The sequence below is a fragment of the Grus americana genome, chromosome 2, assembly GCF_028858705.1.
Source record: "Grus americana isolate bGruAme1 chromosome 2, bGruAme1.mat, whole genome shotgun sequence".
Lineage (NCBI taxonomy): Eukaryota > Metazoa > Chordata > Aves > Gruiformes > Gruidae > Grus > Grus americana.
In genome coordinates this window covers 150,294,337-150,321,732 of record NC_072853.1, presented here as the reverse complement: position 1 = coordinate 150,321,732, position 27,396 = coordinate 150,294,337, and the positions used below count along the sequence as shown (strand labels likewise).

The 27,396-nt window shown below is 40.5% G+C and overlaps 1 protein-coding gene across 2 annotated transcripts in view; it reads right to left on the bottom strand.

The window, feature by feature from the left end:
• GPR158 (G protein-coupled receptor 158) overlaps nucleotides 1-27,396 on the bottom strand; it is a 207,541-nt gene that overhangs the window by 92,788 nt on the left and 87,357 nt on the right. For both annotated transcript variants that reach the window (XM_054818195.1, XM_054818196.1), the window contains exons 3-4: nucleotides 24,393-24,495; nucleotides 16,627-16,844 (exon numbers count right to left, since the gene is read on the bottom strand). In XM_054818195.1, coding sequence (XP_054674170.1) covers nucleotides 16,627-16,844; nucleotides 24,393-24,495 — 321 coding nt within the window. The remainder of the gene's footprint in view (nucleotides 1-16,626; nucleotides 16,845-24,392; nucleotides 24,496-27,396) is intronic.

Here is a 27,396-nt window from a genome sequence, read left to right as displayed (position 1 = left end):
TTCAATTCTGCAGTGAACAATAATGCCCACTAAGACAATTCCAGCAAATCTGATGCAAGTTGTCAGCGATGGGAGAAATTCAAGTGAATTGCAGTCAGGTATTTTATAGAAAGCTATGAAAAGGGCCAGCTGAATGTAAGATAGGTTTAGGTACATGGTAGCAAAAGCAAATAATTCAGTACTGTGAGGACACAGGACGTAAAGGCCCCTGTTTGGTTGGCTCAGTAACTTCTGAATCACTGGGTATGTAATGTAACATCTACACAGAAACGTCAGCATACTAGAGCAGTGAAATGTCTTGCATCTGTATGTAATGTACTTCGAGATGTATTTATGGAAAAAGTGAATTCAAGTAAACTAGTGTAACTTAGGCAGTGGCACAGGACTCATAGCTGAGCACGTACCCTCATGTTATACAGCCACTACAGACTGGACAGCATTTCAGCTCAAGGAGGAAGACACTAGAAATATTCACAGCAACTCCTCTCAGCTGGGATGTAGCAAGTAACAGTTGTGAGATGCTACTGACCATTTTGCATTTCAGTGACTACTCAAAGTTAAATGAGCGTTGGTGATCTAGAGTAAACTGAAAAAACTATTCACAAAGCCAAGAAATAGTCACGGTCATTACCAGCTCAGACGTTAGTTATCATCTCTGCGTAAGATTCAGGATCTGATTGCACCTCTGCACCCAGGTATAGGGTCAGAGTCATGGCACATGACATCATGGCACATGACATCATGGCACATGACATCATGCATGTTCAGTCTATAAACAAGTTCAGGAGCACCTACACTGAAATTGCCTTAGTAGGCTGCTTCTTAGAAGACAAGACATGAGAGTGGGTCACGGTAACCCCATGGCAGATTCTTTTGGTCAGTCAAGCAAGATGTGCTGGTGGGGAGGAGACAGAGCCTTGGGGCAAGGGCAAGGAAGGCAAAATCAGGGTGCTGGGGTCCAAGGCAGCCCTGTGAGAAAGAAGACCTTGCCACACCTTGGTGTGGTCCAAACGCATAGATGGTCAGAGGCATTTTTCTTATCAACTGTGTTTTCAATACTGAAATCTGAGTTCAGCACATACATACAAATATTCTTAATTAGGAAGACAAGGAAGTTGAGGCTGGTTCATTACTTCTGCTCTCCTGTGAAGCAAACATAGTGGGCTCTCTGGAGCAATTCCTTTATGGAAAGCCTCATTCACTGTTTATTAGAGAAATACAGCTATTTTCTAACTTTCTCATATATCTTTTCTCATTAATAAAAACAAACCAAAAACACTATTACAGGAGAGAGGCCATTCACCATAGATGTGTGCTGTTCTGTGAATGGCAGTCCAGCTTAGACAGAAGCACCCCTTTAACACAGAGTAACTCACGGGACCCATCCAAACCAGCAGGACAAGAGCTAACGTCTCCTTTGAAAACTGAAGACTTGAACCGAAGAAGGAACAATGAAAGAGAGAGTGTGTGCCCAAGTGGAATATGTTAGATTCTTTTTATATACCTTTACTAAAAAAGGAATAAAAACCCCAGCATACTACCGCAAAATACAGAAGACGGGATGACCTCTCATCAGTGCTTGAACAGAAGTAACATGATTGAGGTGCAGCTGTTTCAATGTCATGGAGGTGTTTAACATGTAAATCATCCTGATTCCGTTATGAGTTTGATGTCTATAGCTTTTCTAGGAAAGGAGCTAGCATGTAAGAAATATGCAGAGAGAAAACACAAATGTGTTAATCTGAAAAGAAAAAAAAAGTGAGATGGAATGGGCAGGTAAAGCTGCTGAAATAATACAGGTGCTAGGGGTCACATCTGCAAACAAACATTCATTTGCAAAGTCCTGTGACAGGAAAAATGACCAGTGAAACTTGAGACTTATACACCTTTTCATAGGAAGATCACCACCCTTTATCCTCTTGAATGTATCAGAAAAGGAGATGTTCGGGTAAGGTGGCAGAGCAAAAATACTTACTAATCTACAGAATGGATTTGGAAAAATTGAAAGAAGATGAAGTAACACCGCATAGATAGTTAAAGCTGTAACTACTGACAAAGGTAAAACATCATTTAGCTGATTTATAGCAATATTATTCACTACAACGGATTAAATTTATGTAAAGGAAAATTACCATAAAAATGTTCCTAAATATAGATTTCTTGTTCTAATCTACTTTATCCAAAGGAAAGCAAATAAGGAAAGTTCAAAGTCTTGATATTCTCCAGGATACCCTAATAAAGGGAATATGAACCTTACAAACAACTAATCTTCACCTGAAAGAAAACTGAGATGCTCTTTTCTTTTCACAGTTCCTATTATCATGCATGCTTTGTATCTAATCGATAAACACTCTAATATGCCACAATGGCATAATAAAACCAAACTAGTCTCACAGAATCACTGACTCATAGAAACATTTGTTAGAAGGGACTACTAGTCCCACTCTCTGGTCAAAGCAGGAGTACTGCCAACACTAGATCAGGTCAGCCATGGCTTTGTCCATCCAAGTCTTAAACACCTCCAAGAATGAAGCTAGGTAAATAATGTGTTACCCAGCTGACTCTGGTCTGGCACTTCTCTCCTAGTGAGACAGTTTTTCCTAACGTCCAGTTTAAACCTCCCCAGCCATAATTTGTGACTCTTGTCCCTTGTTACTTCCATCACTTACCACACTCTAAGGAGAGTTTGGATCTGTCTTCATAACCACCCTTCAAGTAGGCTGCTACTAGATTGCCCCTTAGCTTCCTCTTTGCCATCCTATCCAAGCTTAGCGCTCTCAAGCTCCACCAGTAGGCTATATGCTCTAGTCCCCACTAGAGTCATCCACTGGCCTGTCTCCAGTTTCTCCACACTCTTCTTGAACCACAGAGCTCAAAACTGGACCCAGCATTTCAGGAGTAGCCTCACTAGCACTGAGCAGACAGAATAACAGCTTTCCTTTGTCTGCTGGACACCCTCCTGTTGCCCAGTAGATCGTTTTCCTGTATTGTGCTGAGAGCTATTCAGCCTGATTCCACTTGAGCTTCCTGGTCTTCTTCAGCCAGGATGCTACTCAAGACATTTGATTAATGAAAAGATCAGGATAAAATAAAGCCTTAGACATACAACATAGGAACAGATGCCTTTGTTAGGGTGACAGTATCAAGGCAAGGGGTTTTTATAGAGCTTCCTCATCCATCTCATTCCAAGACTGTGTTTCAGCCAGAGTGTTTTGTCTATCTGACTACTGGCTCCAGTTTGGGATCTGAGGGAGGTGGAACTGCATGTGTCTGGAGCATAAAAATGGAATTTCATTTTTTATTCTTGGTATTACCTTCAGCTACTTCATAAAGAAGCTGACCAAAACAAGAGGGCAGCTCCTGGAGAAAAACTGAAATGATGACTACAAGAGATGAGGAGCAAGCACGTGTAGTCTAACTCTCAGATGTCACTGGGGAAGAACAGGTAAAGCCAGATCACGTTCATGTCACAACACTTCAAAAGTGGAATTTCAGTGTCACTGCACCGTTTGGTTTGCTCCTGAGGCTTTCTCCATGGTAGGAAGGACCTATCCATCAGCTCCATGCATGCTATTGCCAGCCCACCACTCAACTTAGAGCTTTACTGAAGATTGCCTGTGAAACTAATGAGGGGTTGGGGAGTTCCTAGGCCGCACAGGTCAAGTGTCCCCCATCTTACCTTCTGTCTTCCCCTACCAATTGCCTTAGCGGAGCACATTTATTTGACTAGGCCTGCAAAAAATATTGTTTGTGAAGGGCTGCTTTATCCCTCAGGATTTGTTCAGTCTTCAGTCTATCCATACTATCTAGACCACATTAGTAGCCTTTGAGATAAACAGTTATTCCTTACCCCCGGATCTCAGAAAGCAACAGCATTTCTGTGGCAAATCATATTAGGAAAGTCATACATGCCACTTGGGCACTGCTAAAGGGTCATAAATAAATGCTTAACAATTATTTGCATGAGGGAAATTTAAAAAAAAAATGTAGCCAGCCAAGTTGCATCAAGTGTAACAAAACAAAAAGCTAAAACAATGGATAAACAAGCATAGAAGATACTGCATTTCAATTCTCTGTGGTCCTAAGCAATCCAGAAAATACAGCAGCATTAATTAGCATTGAATTTCTGAATGTCATCACACAAAGTCAGTGATATGAGTGTCAGAGTATTTTCAGAGAGGAGAAAAAAGAAGAAATTAAATAGTCAAAATAAAATTGAAGTCATTCTATATCTGCTACATTGTGTATTACTGAATTAACAGAACTGTAGACTTTTGGTGTCAGTACAGGAAGACTGCAGATTTTTCCAGGGCCACATGTCACTGTGTATTACATGAGCATAGTACCATGGAAACCTAGTGAGGGGAAAAGGTTGGCATATTTTGATTTTTTTTTCACTTTCACAAAACAGTTCTGCCACTTTTACAATACAAAGAATGACTGAGTTGGGCTGTGATTCACAGAAAATTTCCTTTTGCCAGGGTGGCTTACCACCAGAATGTGAGCTTGCCTTACAGATAAATGAGGCCTACAAGAAATTATTAGAAAAAAGCGAAGACAGATTTTGTCTTTGATCTCAACCTTGAATACAACACATTCATACTTATTCAACTGTAAAGGCTATCTACCACTCAATGTACAGCTGGAGAGCACATATGGATATATGACAGAATGGTACAGAAGCAAGGAAACACAGAGATACAGGTTTGCTCTGCTGTGCTAAGCTGATGTATTTGAAGTGACAAGATAAATTACTATGCAAAACTGTCTCAAAACAAGTGAAAGAAAACGCCTAGCTAAAGGTACATGTGAAGGCAGTGCGCTCGCTCTCCAGTGCTCCCAGGAGAAGTAGCTCTGGCGTGACCCTCGTGGTGCAGGTCTGGCAGATCCATTCTACTCTACATACGAGGACACAGGAGATGTGATGAGAAGTTATTGGACTGTATTCCCAAATCTGTCTCTTACTTCTCTGAAACCTCCTCCTGTTCAAATTCTCGCTTCCTGGTATAGGTGGTTCTTCTACCAAACGACAGAAGGGAGATGAGATTTTGTCAAGTTGAAAATATTTGATCTGAAGTGGAGCTGGTTGAAATGTTTTATTACCAGCTCCTTTTCTTACTAAGATACGCCTTCCCAGCAAATAATTTTTTCAGTATGACTGAATTTTTGCTTTGATTTCCATGTGCTGTTTTTCTAAAGCCCAATGAACCTTCTTCCTGACTCTTATCCCATATAACTTTTCCCAATTACAAACACATTGTTATCTTTTTCAGTGAAAAAGCTGTGTGGAAAAACTAAAGTGCTAATTTTCAGAGATTTTATTTCACTTGAAGTTTACCTTTAAGAAATAGACTATAGAAATCTTTCTTTCTGTCTCTGAGGTTGATCTACAGCAAGCAAGATGTTTGGCTTCTCTGCTAAGAGACAAAAGCTGGACCTGCTAGTTCCTAGACAGCCGCCGACATTAAGAAGAGCAGAAAACAGTGGAACTGCGTTTCATTGTGGTGTTTATCTTCATACTGTTCACACCTGGACGAGGACTCCTAGGGAGCAAAGAATGGGCACACAAGCAACTGGAAGGAGTCCCCTGAAGCCTCAGTTAGGTACCCTGGAGTGGTGCTGTCATCATTTCTTTATTTTCTTGATAATAAATTCAGGGACAGATTAGGGCTGCTACTCAGGAAAAGGGAAATTTCAAATACCTTAACAAGGCTATGATTTCATTTTGTTATTGCTGGTTGACATACAAAATTCAAGCAACTCATTCCCAGCTAGCTGCAGGAAGCTCTCTTTACTTCAAGGGAGAGAGGGTTGTACCTTTTTTGAAAATTTCTTTGTAAAATAATCAAGATGAAATTCTATGTCCTGTTCAACCTTACCACACTGACAAATACTTTTAATGATAATTGTTCTATTTGAATACTAACCTCCTAATAGAATATGGACAGCAAATACAGTAAATTTCATAGCAAAGGCAAATTTTCCAAAGATAGGCCTACAGTTATGTGCTACCACTTAAGCTATATTGGCAAATTGTCAGAATTTTCTGGCATTTGCAGGTTTTGTGCAGTATTCCTAAACCAAATAAATATAATCCTCATGCTTTTTCATTTCCCTTTAAAGAATACTTACACAAAGGTCAATTTTTTTTTTCCCTATTACTAGTTATAGCTGAGTTCACATAGAATATCATTATTAAATTTACTTTTTTCTTGAAAAAAAAATCAGGAAAAGCAAATGTCAAGCAGCCATCAATCATAAATCCATTTCATTAAAAGTGCACAAAATGTCAGGGATCCAAGAAATCCCCAAATACTTTATTTTTCAATTCATACAGCCCTTGATCCTTTCTGTTATACCAGTTATGAAACCCATTACAATATATCATGATGAAGATAAGGTGTTCTGCATTTTGTAACATGGGTCTTGCTGCATATAAGTTGCACTACACCACCTACAAGACAGGTACATGAAAAAAACGTATTTGTTGGTGAAAAACTCTCACAGTGAAAATGCTTAATGTCCCAGGGACACCTTTTCTTGTAAGAACAGGAATTCCTTCCTTGGGGACTTCATGCTTAGATCAAGATACCTGGTTCTCACCAAATAGTGACGAATATGTAGATGAAGGAAAATCAGCAATGAAGTAAATAATGTCTAATTTCAGTTTCATTCTACTCACATTCTTACGGTTAATTTAAAAGCTGAATATGTAAAATGACTATCATCGAAATTCTGGATCACTTGAAGTGCCTATTTCACTAGGTTATGCATTCAAGTAATGCAGAAATGAAATGAAAGGAAGATGCAAAGGCATTATGGTCTTCAAGAATAAAATGCATTTTAATATCGATAGTTGTTTAATCAGCAAGAGATCAAATGGAATGTACAAAAAAATCTGATGGAAAACAAAACCAAATTTCACGAGCCGGAGGTGGGGCTCAGTTAGCATGTTCCCCGATTTAGTTTACAAATAGCTTCAGAACACCTGAACTGAATTTCAGCTTTCTTATTCAACATGGCATCACCTATCATAGAAGATAATACCACAGCTCACTAAAACAGTCTGTATAATTGTAGTTCAATCATGTAGAAAGAAATAGTTTGTGGTAAATTACGGGAGAAAAAAACAACCTGACTGCAAAACTCAAGACTCATAATATCTCAGAGGAAACCAACCGAGAATGATATAAGAAGAGAAGGGTTAGAATAAATGTGATAAAGATAAAAAAATCTCATTATTCACATGACTGAGAATGCAAATGAACTATAGACGAAGATCATTATGCTAATTTCAAATCAAACAAAACCTCATAATTCTGAAGATTTTAAATGCAACTCCAGTTTATTTTATTCACTTTTACTTTTCAAGAGCCAAGTGGCTAAACTGCTCCAAACTAATAGCTTATGATTGGATCTGAGAAATGCTGATCCAGAAAATGGTGAGATTTTTCAGCTATTCAGAATTTATTATGTTAAGTAATCTCTCATTAAATTTAGATCATGGATTGTATGTTTCACTGGAAATAAAAGTACATTTGTCTTTGAAGCAAATATTGCTATGTATAACTTAATTATTCTTCCTACCACTGTATTGCTGAAAGCTCCAGCCTCAGGTCAGCCTCAAGTTATCGTGGACCTTGCACAAGGAGGAAGTAAAAAAGACTGTCCTTCCTCCACAAAGTTAGAGTTTAAGATAAGGGACAACAGACAGATAAGGATAGATGAGAAGAACAAGGGAACGACAAGGCAGTATCACATATCGTAACAAGCAATCAGTAGTTCCAGCCTGTCAGTATCCCACCCGTAGTCACGTACTTTGTCAGCACTGGAATCTGAATTCATGATATGGAGAGCAGGGGACGGTCTCAAAAAGCCTCTACCAAGCATGAGGAAAGTATGAAGGGAACAAGGGGTGTTTCTTGAAAAATGTAACAAGATGATGATGATGGAGGCTGGTGTTGACACTTCTGCATCGAAGAAATGGCATCAGGAGACAGAGAAAAGCTCATGTAGGAGTTAAAAAACCAAGAGGTGTAGCTCATGTACGATGTCAACAGGGAGATGCAATGAGGACAACACAAAGTGGCAGGACAGAAAATCGTTTGCAGCACCATTTTGAACAGATAGGAGCAGGCTATGACTGCATTTGCCAAGGCCAGCTGAAAGGACATTGCAGTAGTCAAGACACAAGATAACAAGCTGAGACAAGAACTTTAGGTCTGTGGACCGGCAGGAAACACACATTAAAAGGGAACTTAGGAGGAGTTCAGTAAGGCTTAGACATAGCCAGAGGCAAAGTGAGCTCCAGAGTCCAAAATTATGTTAGATAACAGGCAGGTTGCTACAGTAACTAAGAAAGCCATAGCTGCGATGTCTTAGAGGGAAGCAGGAGGAGATCAAGGTTTATTTTCAGCTATATTGATATTGATGAGAAGATGTCAGAGAAAAATGTCAAGATTTTATTCCAGACAGAGGGAGGCATGGCTGGGACAGAGAAGGCAGAAAGCAATCTGACTGTGTTCACAGCACAAAGTCCTAAAGAGACACTGACAGCATAAGGCTGCTGCTTGTGAGCTATAACCCTTCAACTTTTGCCCAAAGAAATGAAGAAAAGAATGAAGAATGGGCATATGTTTTAGTCTGAATGATCTGTGTTCAGTTTCCATCACATGATCCAGCCAGAAAAACACATAATAAGCAGCTCACAAAGTTTCTCTGAGGATGCTACCATTAAGTAAAAGTTCTACGTTAAGAAAGTATTTAGTAAAAAATGCAAGACTTTGCCTAGACTAAGGTTTCCAATACAGTTTTATTTCTGCTGCTCGAAAGTTCTCATCCTACATTTTTTCTGATAATTTGTTTTCCCAGTTTCTTCATTTAAGCTTTTTCTTGCTTCTCTTTGAGTGAAACTTTTTTAAACAAATATTTTCTCATCTTCAAATGTACTTCTCCTTAGTTATACTGGCTTTTTTATACTCTGAATTTCTGCAAGCCTTCCTGGTTGAAAAGTCTCTCCACCAGAAATTTGGCTCACGCTTGGAACAGTTCTTCTGAGCCTACACTTAGACACTTAAAACAAAAAGAAAAGCCTACTTCAGACAGAAGTCTGCTCTTGGAAAAAGAAGCATGCCAAAGACCTCATGCAAGCCACCGGGGACTTTGCTATTGCTATTGATTGTACAAGGAATGTTCACAGCAGCACACAACTCCAAGACAAATAGCAGGATAAATAAATAATGTCGCTGTTATTCTGCTGACATGATAGGAAGTCCCTTCCCAGCAAATCTGTAAATGCCCATTCACAAACCCAAATGAACCTTCAGGTAAATGCAACTGTCCTGAAGTTACTGCATCAAAGAATCAGTTGGGAGAGCTAATTATCATGTGACAGACCATTTGGTCTACTCAGCTTCCCTACAAGGGCCATAAATACGAGACTCGGCAAGAATCAAAGAGTAACAGACAACCAAAAATCTTAGCAGTTTGCTCAGTTTAATTTCTAGCTCTAAAACAGCTTTGGAAAAATTATTCTATGCTGTCATAGTTCTCATTGTTGGAAAATATATGCTGAAATTCAAGGATCTGATTGCCTTTATTTTACATAATTTATTTTAAGAGTCAAATCATAGTGTAATGCAATTAAACTTAAATATGCCTTCAAGGCTACCACAGCCTTGTCTCTGGTGACAGCTATCTTCCTGGCTAGCACCCTGCACTGAAAGTGCACTACTATCAGCTCCATGAATTTGAACGGTGAGTTTTGTGGAGTATTGGCGGAACAGAAGATGACAATGATTCACAGACTGCAAGGTCTTAAATAGCAAGACATTAAGGTCAAAAAAGTACAGGCCAGGAATCAGTCTCAACACCAAAGTGGAGCAAACGTGTCATAGTCCACGGCTGATTCACATCACTTCAAAGGCAGTGCACTCCCTGATAAACCACGTGTGTTTTCCAGATGAGCCCTGTGGTGCTGTGTAATTCAACTTTGTGAAGACAAATGTTGTCTTAATATAAAGATATATAGAGAAGATTGTAGCTTTTGAATCCTTAGAGCTACTGTTGAGTATTATGAAAAGTCATTTTTAGGATCTACCTTGTCCATTAGGGATAGACTCTGCCTAGTGAAGCCTGTATATCGCCTTTTTGTGCTTCTCATTATCTCTTCTTCATGAGACTGAACTAAAATCAATCTTTATTTTCTTCACACTTCAGTTTTTCCTCAGGTCTAAAGCGTCTACAGTGGAACTAGGTTTATTCTTCTATTCACAAGTACTTAACTCCTCTAAACCATATATTAGAATGCAAATATATACAAATGCGAAACCTTGGGGCTTATGAAGTGAATGCCACAACACAGGGCAGCACCACCGTTGCAGCCATGCCTACCAACGCTGTCTTTGGGAGCTCCAGCAGCCAGTACATCATCTCTGATTCTCAACTGCTGCCGCAGGCTAACAGCCCCTGCACTTCTTATCTTTTCAATATGGCACTCTGCAATTATTTATGTGAGAGTTAAAAAAGTACAGCATCCCTAAAGGCATATCTTAACTACACAGAAAAATGGGAAAGAACATTTTATGAGTTCTGGTTTATGAATAAAGGAAATGAGAATTCCACTAAAACCAACAGTTTTGAAAACAACATCACTAATGTCTTTAAAGCTGTACACCTCAAGACTACAATAAACTTCCCTGAGAAATCACAAGAAACTAGGTTCTCACCCTAGGATATGATGAAGAAAGGGTGTATAAAGCACTGCACAGAATGTGTATGTGCTGAATGAACTGTCAGGTATGCCCACCAGCGCAGCATGTAAAGGCAGCTGCTCCATTTGCGCGAGATCTCTTCCCTCTATCAAGTTTCCACTTCAGCTGAAATGTCAGAAATTGGCGTCTAGGGAGAAAAAAGCAGAATGTGCACCAAAGGCATCAAGGCATAAGCACATCAAGACGCCACTGTAGAGTTAAGAAAAAGAAAGGATTGGCTGATTTACATTAGCAAAGAAGGTATGTTTGCAAAGCCAGCATGCTTTAATATTTAAAGATGTAACACACATCAATAGCCTGTGATTATCCCACTCTGAATTACTGCATCCTATCAGGGCTGCAGTACAGGAGAAAAGACATCCTTGATTTCTCAGTATTAGAAAGGGGAACTACAGAATTAATTTGCATGTCGCCTTTCCATCTATGTGCAGTTTTGTGCAGTGTTTAAAATTGCATTGTTTAGGGACTATCTTCACATTTAAAATGTATTTACACTAAACAGAAAAATAGGAAAGTTGTGGCATAGATTATCTAGCCACCCTGAACTCCAAGCACTGGAAATTTGTATTCAACAGAGAGTAAAAACCATATAAAAACAGTCAGTTGCTGTTATTTGCCACAGTTCCCTCAAGACAGGTAAAATAATTTATTCTTATTGATGATTAGCCATGCGGTCTTGTTGGCTGTGAATTTTTTTCTTGATCAGTGTTCCAGGTATATATTTTTCTCCTCTCATTAAACATATTCGTATTTCTGTATTTCCAACAGTTCTTGAGTGTTCATAAATGGGGAGGGGAAAGACCAGTACAATAAAAGGTCATTTAGTTATAAATTACTAATATTTGGGATTGGAAATGGTCTTGAATGGGGCAAAGCTCTTCATTTCAATGGGCTCTATCACAGTCCTTCATCATTGTTAAAGCCATATGACAACACCAGTCCGAACTGCTGTTTTGAAGACTTTCCTCTGAGCAGTTTTTCCATTATTTTTCAGAGCTGAAAACAACCTGTTCCAAGCATGCTGGTTGCTGTCAATTTTACCTTGATGTGCTGGATTCACATCCAGAGATGCTGGCCACACATACGTTAGGAAGCCAGAAAGACCAGACCCCCCCAAGGTTTCCTCCTGTGCACCCACGGTTCCCCTACCTGCTCAGAACCTGGCAGCACCGCAGTGCATGACAAGGAAAGATGATGGGCAAGTAGCTTGGCTTCAGTGCAACTACTCTGAAGCCTTTAGTGTTGTCCTGAATGAGAATTCACAGCAAACAAGACCCTACTGAATAGGTCTAGTGTGAGTCAAGGTGGGCGTCACATTCTCATCTCTTGTCACCGAAGCAGTGATCAGCCTCTTCCACTCTACACTGACATCAGCTTCTCTGGTCTCTTTTCCAGTAGTGGTTCTTAGCATTTCTTAAGGGCACTGACAATTCCTCACAGCAGCTGCATTCTACCTGATAGCTCCATGTTTGAGTTGGTATGCCGCTATGCAAAGGTCAGTTATTTTCAGCTCTTCCTTCTCATTCATTTGAAAAGGCGGCCTGATAACTGATGAGCTCTTTAGGTTCTCTGCAGGTAACGTCCTTCCACAGCCTGATGCTTTCATAAGAACTTGTTTACAACACAGCTGGTTTCCTCTCTAAGGCTCTGGTAGATCTTTAGCCCTTGAAATCCTATGCTAACTTTGAAATAAATAAAAAATATATCTGGTTTTTATTTATATTTATTTAAACATTCTGTTTCTTTCTGTTGCCGTATAACTCTGCCACCCTTGCACAGGTAACCAATACTGCAATTGGTCACTCCCCATTTGAGGTCTCCATTGGTTCATGAAACACTACTCACACAGATGAATTCTCCTATTTTGTTCATGCTTTTTCTTACAAAATCGCTTCTCATGTTTGAGAATATTTGTTTTAGCATCAGTGATTTCTGTCTTTGCCTAGCCAGCTACTTTTGTTAGCTTAGCCTCATACTTTCTGGACATGATTTTAACAGTAATGTTTGCATTATCCAATCAATAATAAGGCCACAGTAGACAAGGATGTTTGCTAGTGTTCACCTTGAACTGACTTGTTTCTTAGCTGCTCAACTTAGAGAATGTTTTGCACCTCTGTATACAGCCACGAAGATCTGACTCCATAGGGTTGAAAGTTGTTCTGCAAAATCCTCTGATAGTCTGTCAAAGCCTTTTGAAAACCAAAGAAATAAGAGGAGCCTATTCCTTTATACACTCCTCTACAATTGCTAGGACATATATCTAGTCCATCCAAAGTGCTGAGAGCCTCCGTTGAGCCTGTTCCTTGCTTTGCACCGTGTCCCTTTACCTTCTTACAGAAGCCTCAACATCTCCCCAGCTGCAGTATTCAGCAAGATCACCCTGTCGGGGCAGGCTAATAAGACTCCAACATTTTCACTATTGAGGAAAAATCTTTTTCCCAGGCTTCATTGCACAACTCCCTCAGTGTCATTAAACTGGTGCTGTCAGGTGCCATCACCTTCTCTGACGGGATTTCATCCATTTCCACCTCCCAGGAGTTTTTCAGCCTCTTGCTGTTGGTGTTAATGCCAGGCTCAGGGCTTCTAGCTTTCACTACTGCTTGGCATGAGGGTTGTCGAGGGTAGTTAAAGATTTCTTTGAAGTGATCTGCACATCTACTTTCCCTTCTGTATTAGCTGTGAATATTTTTTCCTTTTTTTCTTTGTTTGGCACATTTCCTCCATTTACTCTCCTGCTGAAATGTTTTGTCTTTTTCCGTTACAGCAGTAGCATCTGCTTTATCTGTTACATTTTTCATCCTTTCTCTGTCTTTCCCTACAATGCTTTTCACTAGCGGTTTAGCTTCTGCTACTCCTTCTGTGCCCTCTTCCATTTTTTTTTTATTCTTAGCATTTTGGAGTTCTCCCACATTTTCTGCCTGTGTTTTTCTCCAGTTATGACTCTTACAGTTTAATAATGTTGCTGCTGAGCTAATCTGGCGGCTGCTGAGTCACTTTCACCTGCGTTTGACAAAGCCATAAGCGAAGGTGCCCGAGATGTTTCTTCCCAAGGTGCTTTCTGTTGGCAGACCTTAACTTTTCAGGACCTTAGATTTTTGAAATTACTATTCACCAGGAGCCTCCATAAAGTACAAGCATTAAGTAGTGTTTTGCACAGTCACTTTTACAAGAGTGGTAGCCTGATCCCATTTGCCTTCTCATTTTACTGATCAACAGCTATACCAAAATTCCACATATCTACACTTCCCAGCACTAGGGTCTTAATTTAGCATTTTTTATTCTTAATCTCCATTCTTTTGCTCTTTTAAAGACTTTGAAGATTGTTTCTTCATATTGTAGCAGTACATAGTTCTTTCTGTTAAAATGTTCTATTAAAAATTACTTTTTGTTGCTATTTGAATATTGTAGTGCCATACGTGGGAGAGAATCCAAAAAATGCTCTTCTCTGACACCCACCCAGCACAATGGAAATGAGCAGTTTAACACAGTAAATTTAATCACAGACAGATGTACTAACCTAATTGAGGTTTGTTTCACTAACAGTTGGAAATTCTCAAAATGTAGATATTTTGAATATATTTCAGTATCTGTTCTTTCATTTTCGTGACTTTCCCCTCTTGGCAGAGAGTACACAGTTACTAGTTTTCTTTCTCCACTCCAAATTTCTGTCATTATCCAATGTAACCAGCAGTTTCCTTATGCTAATACTCATTGTTCTCAGTATGGCTGCCCTTCATACAGCTTCTCATTTCATGGTAATCACACAAGATCTTTTTCTTTTTAAAATCATGCTGTACCAACAAGATAAAGAACACAAAAGGAGTCCAAGAAAAAACTCAGCTGAATGACACAAAAAGTAATGGAGCATCTATTTATCAGTTTCTGTTCCTTGAAAACATTGATCATACAGGAAAGGACTGTTAATCACCATATTACTTTTTTGTCTCATTTTTACTCCCCTTTTCCTTGTGACATATACATTTAGAGCAAAGTCAACTCTCTTCTAAGGTAGCAAAATTATAGTTGAATCCATCTCTGTCCAACTGAATGAAATGCAATGTCTCACAGGCATCACTTTTATTTCTGGAAAAAAGAATGTTTGTTTTATGTCTGGTTCTCACTAGTTCAGATGTCATGATGTCTGATGGTAAGAGATAATCTGGAAAAAAATAAGCTCAAACGTTTTCATAACAATTGAAAAGTTCTTTAGAAACAAGGAAAGGTATATACGTGCCTCTTTGGTATTGCTTTGGTATTAAATATTCAGATCCCATCTGGTTCTTTACTCATAGCCTACTTTGGAGAAATGACTAATCATCACAAAAATAAAAGTGCACCTTTTGTTACTAGCAGGTTTTGTGAAATACAAAATTTCTGTAGTATGTTTAATAAAGATGTATCTTTTTGTTACTGTAGTGAGTGCATATACCAGAACATAGTTAAGTGTACAAGTACACAAGTGTACGCAATTTTACTCATCTCTGATCTCAAATTATGAGCAAATATAGAAATTTCTTATAAAATAATCAATATTTCAGTGTGAAGAAAAAATCAAGCCAAACTTGCAATAGCTGCATATGAAGTAATCTACTCCGTTCACTTTGTAGGTCTAGAGAGTAAAGTTTTTACTCAGAAGGAATGCTTCCTTCATGATGTTGTCTATGACATTAAAAGAGAGTAACATTACCATGCGGACTAAAACCTCACAAAATTGGAATGAAGTTCTTCTGCTGAGTTAATGTTAAGCAACTAAACAGATGCCTACAACAGACTTTTCATAATGAAAAACTTTATAAATACAATTAAGTCTGTAATTTGAATCATTTTATGCACTATCATTAAATACAAAGACTCAGAAACAGAAAAGAAAAAAAAAGGTTACTGCTCAGTCTGTGGTTTCCTGCCAGGATATTAAAGTCTTTCAAAATGAGCCACGCATTTGTAACACAGACACTGTAGGATTGGGAAGACTGTGGGATCGAGTGTTCCAAAAACCAAAATGGAAATGCTTATCTAGTTATGGAAAGTGGATGAAGCTATTAATTTCAACAATGTAGCACACTGTGTGCACACCTACGTCTCCCAAATGTAGGTAGTGAATATCTGCCAGCTTCAATTCTTTTTTTTTTTGGTAAATTGGAAGTTTCAGAGAAAATTCTGCATTTACTGAGGCAACAGTGAGATTCCACAAGACATTACATGTTTAAAAGATTTCCAGTGAGGTAAAAGCAGCAAGTTCATTAGGTTAGTACAATACATAGCCATAGACTGCATCAGAAATTTACAGACACTCCTTAATATATTCATACTTCAGAGGAAAAAAAAATCTTTAACCATAGAATCAAGTTTCAACTTGCTAGGAACTAGAATTATTTGGAAAGATTCATCTTTGATAGAATTATTTTCCAGCTAGTCTCTCAAATATATTGAAACCAATCATCATTCCCAGCAGTGGCAGAACAGAGACTTTGAAGATCCCAAGACTATAAATACCCACACGCCTCCTTAGGTACTTGTGTGATTGGCCTGATTTTCCAAAATTACTTCAGACATAATAGGTTTCCTTGATTTTTGCTGACCATCTATAAATGTAAGCAGATTTCACTGGGAGACACAAATTGCTCAGTGGTTTGTTTTGGGGTTTTGGTTTGGTTTGGTTTTCAAAAAATACATAAACAATTTAGGTACCTCCACACCTAAAGCAAAGCATTCCTGTTTGGAAATCCAATCCTCGCCTTGAGGTGATCTCCTTACCTGAGAAATTGACTGTCAAAATGAGAAGCTATACACCTAACATAAATGAGTCTGTTCCACACAATGAGCAGGAATATCAAAGCAAAATATGTCTGCTTACCTTTGCTTTGCGAAAATGGTAGACTACCAGCATGCTTATGAAGTCCAGCAGCATACAGAGCGTTTGGAATGAGATGATAGCCAGCCGTAAATACTTGTCCTCCTGTGCATAGCAGGGAGTATCGTCTGTGCAGTTAGAACATCCTTCCCTGCAGGGCAGGCAGGTGTAGACTTCCTCCGACAACTCACCACCAGGAAAGCGATTTTCTGCATCCTTTCCTGAAAGTATTAGAAGGGCAAGGGCAGACACCTTTAGATGTACAGTATGGACACTTCATCCGTATGAACAAATCAGTCCTGCGCTGACTCCCTTTCCCTCCCTGCTGGCCTCTTTCATTGAGTTACAAAACGGCTTGCCAGGGCTGCTTTTCTCATTTCACCCTCCTTTGTCACGTTCAGAAAATGCAGACCAATTTAGACATGAGGGAAAGTGAGCTTATTAAATGCCAAATGCTTTCCCATTGTATTTAAAGTGGGCTAAATCTATGCAGGGCATTCTTCGAAGGAGTCTTCTGAATGGGGAAAAGAATTCCATCAAAGATTGGGAATAAGGAAAGGATTTTACACAGACACATGAAAAGCAGACCCATTAACTACTTAAAGTTCACAGAACAAGCTCTGATCCTATTTCAGATTGTTCTCAATTTCATAAAGATGCTATCTAGTGAATTAATTAGCTTCAAATTAGATAGAAACCTTCTTAATTAACATTTATTCAGCACACTGTTACATGATTGCACTATTCTGTCCCCAAAGCAAAACCAGTGCACTTAATTTTCCATTGTTCACACAAGCACACCAGGAAATCTGGAAAACCTATTGGCAAGTTAATATTTTGTCTATGAAAATCAATTATTCTTGAGCTGACATCTCACCCATCAAAGTGAACCCACCATCAGAGCACACAGGAGGATTCCTACTTTTTCTGATCCACGAATGCGTGCCCATAACACCCGGCAAGACTGCTTACTCTACAGGCAACTAATGGAATAAAAAGGTGAAAGAAAAAGGAGGCGAAAAGAATACTGTTAAGGAAAACTGAAAATGTTTAATATAAGCAAGACAGGCTTAGGAGCTTCCAGAAACAAGAGAATGTGGCTGAAGCCAAATCAATGGTGTGTTAAAACCTGTGGTAACTTCTCTCGCCTTTCACAAGACTAGAGAATCGTTCCAATATCTTTGATCAAAATTCTCCTCCTCTGTCAGTCAAAGTAGTAAATCACGCATTGTTTAGTCTTAATTTAAGAGACAGCCTATTGTACTGATGTTGCACATGCTTATTGGCTTATGAAACTCTCTTCAGACATTTAGCTTGAAACATTTGAAGCAGAAGGTTATCTACAAGGGTATTTATTTCTTGCTTTCTCTAATCTATGTACGAATGCGCATGAGCACACATTTGCTGACCGGCAAAGTCTGGGAAAGCGATAAAGAGGCTGTACACCCAAGTCTGTTTATTTGGCGTGCCTTTCCAGCAACCCTGTGCTCCTCATCCTCAGTGCAGGATTTCTCTTTGGAGCTTCATTCTAAACAAAGGTGTTGGAAACCTGAATGTAGCAGAGTAGTGCTGACTCAAGTTGGGAGCCAATTTCCTTAGATACAAGCAGACGGTAAGAAGAGATGTTGTGTCTTTTTGATCCAGACTGTGGGAGGCAGGAATGGAAATGCTGGGAAATAACGGCACTTGGGCATCCCAAGAAGGCAGAGAACCTCTAAGGAACACTAATCACGAAGACATCCTAGGACTGGAACTTCTTTTCAGTCCAAACACCCATAGACCTCAGGCCATTATCACTTCAAGAGCTTGTCTCCCACCTCCCATCTCATATCCAAATCAAGAGTGCACTACCTACTGTCCACGTTTTCCACTTTCTTTCCTCAACATTTGCACTCATGTCAACCTGCTTTTCCACCACTCACCTGTTCCTTTATAATTTCTGTGAAGAGTTGCCTTCAATTAACCCATCTCCAAACAGATTAAATAATCTCTTTAAAACTTCACATTTCTAAGCCACACATGACCCATTTGTTAGTGTATTTTTATTGTGGTAACTAAATAAATTCTTTTCAGTGTAAAAACTTAACCACTGAAAAAATATAATTTAAAACCTAAAGTTATGAGAGTACTTAAGTCCAAAATATTATATGAATATGGTCTGATAATTTTGCATGGTCCTAAACTTGATATTCTTACTTTATTTCTGAAATGTTCAACCTTGAAAGTTGTTGCAAATACATTATAATCCACTTTATCAAGCATTCTCTTATGAGAGTCATGCATGGAGGTTTCTTCATGTGTATGCTTATCACACACTAGAGAGATAAGAGCCAATAAACAGTTGCATGTTGCAGTGAGTATCCCAAAGGATATGACCTCATAACGCAACAGCAAGCCTTTGCTTAGATGTGTCTGGTGTCATGCTGTCTGCTGTATACAAAGGAAGATCACCGATATGCATCTACTGCGCTGCCAGCTATGACTGATTATCTGGTGAATATCTTTTGACTTTGAAATGATTCTTCATTATACCTAATATAAGAAAGAGCAAAAAAATTGGATCTACTTGAGATTTGACACAATGTGACAAGGAACTATTTACAATCTCCATCTTTTTGGTTTTTTCTCCTTGCCAAAAAGAAAGAACATTTTTCAGACCCTCTCACAGAAGTTCTTGGGAAAGAACCGATCACTGCATTTACCACTGACTGGGAACTTGTTTAGCCACCCACACCCTTGCCCTGACTCCTTGTCTCAGGGCACTGCCACCCACTGCGTATTTGAACGTTTCTGCCCTTTACATCTGGTCCTGTCACCTCACCAAAGTCAACGTAATGTCAATTCAAACCATAGACAGTCCAAGCCAAGCATGAAGTTACTTCCTCTTACAGCACTGCTAGAGATTTCACTGTGCCATACTTTCTCCTATCTCAGCAGCAATTTGGGATTACACATGCCTCCTCCAGTGGAAAAAAAAAAAAAATTCCCCAAAAGATGGCAAAAGATTTTAAACACTGGTAAGGTAGACTGACAAGAAGCCAATTCTTCTCCATGTAAGGCAGCAGTGGTTTTAGCACTGACACAAATGGATGCAAACACTGGAAGACTGACTGTGCTGCAGGAGTTCAAAATGAGGATGAGAAAGGTGTAAAAAAGTACTATACTGTCCTCAAGGAAAAAAGAAAAGAAAAAATATAAAATGCATTAACAACAAAAAAACCAGGATAAAATGGAAGGAGAAAAGAATAAAGAATTGGTAGAAAGTAGAAACAGGGACACAAACTAATATCAAGTATAATAAGGAAAATGCTTGAGTACTGGAAAAATAAAACAAAATCTTAAATGCTTCAGCTATGTCCCCTCTATATTTTTTTCCTGGTTCTACCCTCTTCTATCCCAGTCTGACTTTTCTGCCTGATCGGCCCATCTGTTTTTGAAATGGTCTCCTGAGGGTAACTCTTCATCAGCTTTCGTTCTCCTAAGCACACTCTGCTATGCCAGGGGTGCCTCGGCAGCTGCGGCATTGCCAGCTGAGATCTTCCTGCCAAGTAAGAATGGCACCACAGACTGCTAAGTGCCAGGGCAGGGACTGCTACCATCCCAAACAAAATCATCTCAGACCCCAGTCAAAACTCAGCAGATGAACACAAGAGAGCACAGCACATGCTGAGCAGAACAAAAGATTGATTCTGTTCCTGTTCTATTACAGCATAAATTAGGAACAACACCAGTAGCATCAGCGATGCTGCAGTAACTCAGTGTGCGTGAGTGTAACCGGACCTGCTAAGCATCAGAACCTGGTAATCAGCCACGGGCATAATCCTCACCCCAGAAAGGGATCACTTTTTTTTCAGGGACAGCCTTCATACGTGCAAAGATCTACACTTGCAAGTTCTGTTGAAGAACCTAAACCAAAGGGCAGGTGTAAAAAATGGGAATTCCCATGGAACTGGAAACCCCTCTTGGGACTTTTTATGTGATTATAGCACCATTAGAGACAGTACAGCCCCATATCCAAACAAAAGAGCCTCTTCTGGTGCAAGCACCTTTTTGTACAGGGCAAGTTCCACATCCAAACAGCAAGAGCTGAGCAGAATCTCTGCAACATATGGATGATGCATTGCTAAAGAATGGAATTTTAGGTTCAACAAAGCACCGCTGTTCTACTGAGGATCTTCCAATGCAAACCTGATCACCCCGTGAGGCAGACAACATAAACACTTTGGAGAAGGGTCTTACAAAAATGTTAAAATGTATAGGGACGCAAACTGTAGTCAGCAGTTAACCTATTCTACCTATACTAATAGTGCTACCTAAAAACGAGCCATTAGGAGAAAGTACATAATTATGTACTCAAGCACTTGCAGGTTAATGCAACTTGCATACATGAAATATATCTTTTTCTAACATCAATTTCTGTCCTCAAAAGAGACCCTGGAAATACAGCGATAACTTTGTGCCCCACTAGTATGCAGGGTAGCTGCAAAAATAAAAAGGTTTTACATATTTTGCCACTGTCAGTTCTGAAGAACAAACTCAGCCTTGGGAGGGAAACAGCCTTCTACCTGGCTTCCTATTCAGTAAGAGAACAGCCTAAATTTCAGCCGTGCCCCTGTCCCACACCCACTTTGGGAACCCGCAAGATGAGCTGTGCAACCTCCTTGCGAACAGCAACACCGGGCTGCTTTAAGTCAGGAAAGCAACTGATTTGCAGAATCTTTCCTATGGAGGACACTGTTTATGCAATATTGCATCTTGGCGTCCAGGACCCCAGCTGAGTTTGCAGAGGAGGCAGATAAGCAATATTTTAAGCCTTCCCACCAGCAAACCATGTAGAGTGTCCAATATCCCTGCAAAGCCATTTTATACAGCTATCTTTCAGACTGTACCCAAAACATTCATCTGGACCTAAAGCAAAACCGTGTCCCTGCTTAAAAGCCTGGCACTTCAGGTACAACTCTAGTTAACCATACTTTGCTGCGATGCAGAGTCCCGGTATCATTGAGAAATGCTCCCGTTTCAAGATATAACCCATTCCATCAAATTTTTCAGTCCACAGAAGTACAGAACTGGTCCATCCTTCTTTCTTTCTTTCTTTCTGTCTGTCTGTCTGTCTATCTATCTATCTATCTATCTATCTATCATCTACCTACCTACATCTTATCTTGAGACCTGCAAATCTTTCCTGCCTCTTTATTTTCTTCCTCCAGGAATACTTTATAAACAATCAACATTTCTACTCAGCTTCATCTCTTTTATCATCAGACTTCACCAACCTATCTCCACAAAGAGATCTTCAGGTAAGACAGTTTCTGTCAAAACTGCTTGCAGGATTCATGTCTAGAATTCCTGTATTAGCATCATTTTGAACTTCCTAGCTAGTTACTAGAGCTGGTTTAACCACTTCATCTTTTCCTTTTTACAGCATGGAGCTGGGTGACAGGGCGAAGTTCCCTTGAAACGCTGGTTTTTCTCCCATTACTTCCCAGTCATTTCCAGTCTCACAATAACTGTCTCACTGTTCATTTTTTTAAATCACCTATAGAGCTTGGCAGATTGAGCTGCATCTGGATAAATTAAAGCAGTTTTTTATTACTGACTGTTTCAAAACTCATGTTTATGTTAGCTCACAGTAACACACGCTCAAATCAAAGTGGCCCCAGATCATGTAATTACACTCCCTAAAATATCAGCATATGCAAACGCTTTCAGGAGACAAATTTCGCTCTATGTTAGCTATTTAGAAGCTAAATATCCAATCTAAGGTAGCTATATAGGCTCCTCCTTCTATAGTAAATGGAGAGAAAAGGTTATTTGCCTGAAGCATTTTCTTTCCCCTCTAAAGACAAATTCTGCCTTTCTAAAGCAGCAGAATTACCCTCCAGGGGAGCCACGCTCTCACTGCTGACTGCAGTTGAAACCTAGGTGACTAAGACACACATACACATTTCAGACAGCTGATATGAGATAAAATGAATCTCATCCCTAATGATCCCTAGCGCTGCTATGATCTCTAGCCACATTATTTTGTGTGTTCCGTGGTGTCTGGTATGACAAAAATCTAAGAATGATCTTTTTTTTATATGTTCATTCAAGGAGTTAAATCCCAACTCCACCGTTACTCACTGCACTGCAGGAATAACCAAACATCATCCTTAATCTACCAAAAGATTCACACAGCCCAGAGAAAAAGCACTATCTCAAGGCTGCCTTCTGCCACACTCCACAATATGAAAAGAGAAGGGGAACAAACACTCACGAGGTAAACTGTTGCACAAACACACTGTGCTATTTATGCTACATGTTTAGAGACGAGGCATGACATATATATGAGATCTGCTGAGTTAGGGGTAAGATATCTTGGCTAATCTATATCCAAACCAGATCAAATCAATAAAAGACAGGCCAACCCATGACACAGGTTAAAGTATTTAATATCTGGAACTCAGAGATGCGAACAAATAGGGAATTCTAAAGCTTTCCTAATATTAAAAGTTACTTACCTTTCATCTACAACCCCTGCCACTTTTTATGTAAGAAAGCAGAGCTCATGAGTAACCAATATAGGAAGGAACTTGGAAGCTTTATTTGCAGCTCTTGAGTCCACACCAAATAATTTATTTAACCCAATTATCAGGTACTCTGTAGCATGGGGGCATGCTCGTACAAGTACCGTGTCATATAATCCTGCACATGATTTACCAGCACAAAACACCTGAATCTGTATCTGTGAGTATCACAGAGGTGCACACTAAGCATTGAATACTACTAGAGGTATTTCTATAGTGGAACAGGAACAGCTATGTTCACACAAGGCAGGAGATAATACACACAGTCCTGGACCAAGCTTGGTGAAAGCTACTCATCGTCATTCCCTGGGCATCTCATACAAACTGCTCCTGCAGGAGAGAGCTGATGACATGAACCTTTTGCTAAAGGATGGCGCGAAGAAGCTGGGGATGGTATTCACTCAAAAGCTGGAGGCAGAAATGCCCTGTTACTCCTTCAAGCAACACCTTTACACCTGTGACTGCAGCATGAGCTCTACTAGCGTAACTGCAACAATTTTGGCACAAAATCTGTGCAGAGATTATGCTTTGGTCATATGATGAAAGTAACAGACATCAACTCCGGGCATGCGATTTATATATTTTCCCTGCTGAGTATCAACCAACTTGTGTTTCCCTTACTGGGGACAACTCACTCTAAGTACCATACAATGTGTGTCCTGGGCAAGCATAGACTATATGTCATCCGCATCATACAGCCAACCAGACTCTCAGGCTTGACCCACCTCCAATACCTCATCAGCAAGTATTAAGAGTTTGGATGCTCCTTTGGATTCTCCTTTGCAAATGAAGTAAAATGAAAACAATTAAAGCCCCCAGAAACCCAGAGGCTAGGGCATTCTAGTTTGCCCTGACCAAAGAGAAAATTACTAGATTAATTTCCTCAATACTTGTGCTTGAGCACAGATGCCAGAAATCTCTATTTCCCCATAGCAAGGCTTCTTTTCATGTTTTTAAATTTATTTACAAATCAAATATTCTTCAAGTGGGTATGTTTTACAGGATCCTCAAGAGTACCGTGAATGACAAACCAAAGGGCCAGAACTCCTTAAGTGATTATATAATCCGAGACTTGCAAACCACTGGGATTTTACTGTATAACCCTGATGAGGATAAAAAGGAGCCCTGCATTATTAATGCTAGCACTGTTTTCTTTTTTCTTTTTCTTTTTTTTTTTTAAACTCAAGCAAAGGCACTTACTCTGAAAGCTGTTCCCTGAGAAGATGTTGGGATGATAGAATCCAGCTTTGCAAATACATTTGTAGGCTCCGAGCACAAATCCAAGGCCTTTAATTGGCATGCACTGTGAGAAAGAAAAAAAAGAAAAGTCATGCAGATGATCATACAATGATATACTCAGATGTACATTCAAGCATAAAAACATTACAAGACACTCTGAGCAGACTTCTAAGAATAAACAGGCACCCCTTCCAGTCTGACAGCATTTTCTCAGCAACTTTTCCTATAGTCATGTATCACTCCAATTTTATTTCTTCTTGCTCATCACCAGCAAACAGCAAAGACTATCATCAACCCCATCCCACTGATCAACCGACCAAGTGCCAAATTTGACTCTTGTGCTTTAGCTCTAGGTAGGACATCAGACGGCTGTGGTTTTTTTCCTGGAGTTTCTAGCACTTTTCCGCAGCAGAGCTGGTGGGGTTCAGACAGCTGGAGCTCACGCTACGCGAAGGAGAACGTGGACACCTGCAGCTGAGCCACCGACCTTCTGCAGGCAGCACGTGCTGGTGCTGGTGCTCCCACCACCCTGGTGACCCTACCGGAGTAGACACTGACCCAGCCAAAACAAAGCCAATAACTCCTGAGAGAAAATGGTTGCAGAGCTAAATCTGACCTACTAGGGGAAAGAGAGCAAACCTACGCCAACGGGAGCCCCATACGTCTAAGCTCTTGTGTTGGGTTTGCATGGCAAGGTTTTAGTAGCGGGGCAGGGGGCTACAGGGTGGCTTCTGAGAGAAGCTGCTAGAAGCTCCCCCTGTGTCTGACAGAGCCAATGCCAGCCGGCTCTAAGACGGGCCCGCCGCTGGCCAAGGCCAAGCCAATCAGCGCCTCTGTGATAACATATTTAAGGAGGAGAAAAACACTTAGAGAGAGAGCCTTTGCAGCCGGAGAGAGGAGTGAGAAGACGTAAGAAACTCTGCAGACTCCAAGGTCAGTGCAGAAGGAGGGGGAGGAGGTGCTCCAAGCGCCGGAGCAGAGATCCCCCTGCAGCCCGTGGTGAAGACCATGGTGAAGCAGGCTGTCCCCCTGCAGCCCATGGAGGAAGGATGAGGGGGTGTAGAGATTCCATCTGCAGCCCGTGGAGGACCCCACGCCAGAGCAGGTGGAGGCACCTGAAGGAGGCTGTGGCCACATGGATAGCCCGCACTGGAGCAGGCTCCTGGCAGGACTTGTGGACCCGTGGAGAGGGGAGCCCACGCCAGGGCAGGTTTGCTGGCAGGACTTGTGACCTCATGGGGGACCCCACGCTGGAGCAGTTTGCTCCTGAAGGTCTGCACCCCGTGGGAGAGACCACGCTGGAGCAGTTTGTGAAGGACTGTCTCCCGTGAGAGGGACTCCATGTTGGAGCAGGGGAACGATGAGAGGAGTCCTCCCCCTGAGGACAAAGAAGCGGCAGAGACACCGTGTGCTGAACTGACCGCAACCCCCATTCCCCGTCCCCCTGTGCCACTGAAGGGGGGAGGAGGTTGAAGCCGGGAGTGAAGCTGAGCCCGGGAAGATGGGAGGGGTGGGGGGAGGTGTTTTAAGACTTGATTTTATTTTCTCATTCCTCTACTGTTTTGTTTGGTAATAAATTAGATGAATTCCCTCTCTCAGTTCAGTCTGTTTTGCTCGTGATGACAATTAGTGAGTGATCTCTCCCCGTCCTTATCTCGACCCACAAGCTTTTCATTATACCTTTTCTCCCCTGTCTAGTGAAGGAGGGGAGTGAGAGAGCGGTTCTGGTGGGCACCTGGCCCCCAGCCAGGGTCAACCCACCACAGCTCTCCTGTCCCTTTTCGAGGAAGTAACATGGGAAACAAGTTTTGTTTTAACTCTTGCTTAATTTTGACATCAGGACAACCACAGCAAATTTATTACAGTGACAGAACGTCTACTGTCAGACCATTTCTGTATCACAAATAGACTCTGCCTAGTACAGAGGGAAGAAATGATTTAGCAGCATAAAGGCAGAAACACTGGTAAAATGATTTTCCTCTGGTACAGCCCATTTCACTTCATCAGATCAAGGCAGGCTACTGTACTAGATGCCTTTCCCATCAGTATAGGTGTACCTATACCACCACGCCTCCACAAATAGGAACTAGACACTAGAAGTTCCTCAGTGAGCAATTGAATTAATTGATTTAATTGATTGAACTAAAGCACCCTCTGTCCTCTCACTTCCTTACGTTTCACGTGTTTGTGACTGTCTGTGACTTCGGAATATGCTTCAATCTCTAACTGCCTGTGACTGTGAGGAAGATGCAGAGGCCAAGGATTAGCGAAAAAGATTTGAGTTTCAAAAATCAAATGCAAACCAAGAGAGGACAGTCTGCACTGACACTTCAGAAAAACTCAATTTTTTTATCTCAAATTTCAGCTTTGTGACATAATTCTGCCTGATGCTGGGAAAGCCACTTCACTTTTCTTTGCCTCAGTTCCCCAGATGGCATCGTCTTTTCTCGCACCCTTTGCCGATCTGATGTCCGTGCACGCAGGGCGGGCCTGCGGGTGCTATTGGAAAACAACTCATAAGCAGGAAACCGGCATGCAAGAACACTGAAAATTCGTTCAGCCTTTGTATAAACATGAAAGCAAGAAAAAATGGAAAGAGAAGGCACAAATCATCTTTCTTCACACTTCATCTTCACCCTACAGAAATGTGACTGTTGACAAGGTGGAGGACGGGAGAAATCGAAGTGGGATGAGTGTGTGTGCAAGTCCAGTGACAGCAAAACCTCTTTAATCAAGCACAAAAAAGCAGTTAAAGTAATGAAAAGAATTTTTCAGGGGAAAATTCTGCTCTGCCTTTCTGGCTTCTTGCTTTGTAACGGGAAGGTACACACTGCTACAGAGACTGCATTTTCTTTTTGAAGGCAAGAAAGAAAAGATGTAGCTTCTACTGAATTCTGCGAACACTGCAGCACCCCTAAGTACCATATCCATAGTCCATTCCTGCTGAACAACTTCTTCGTATAAA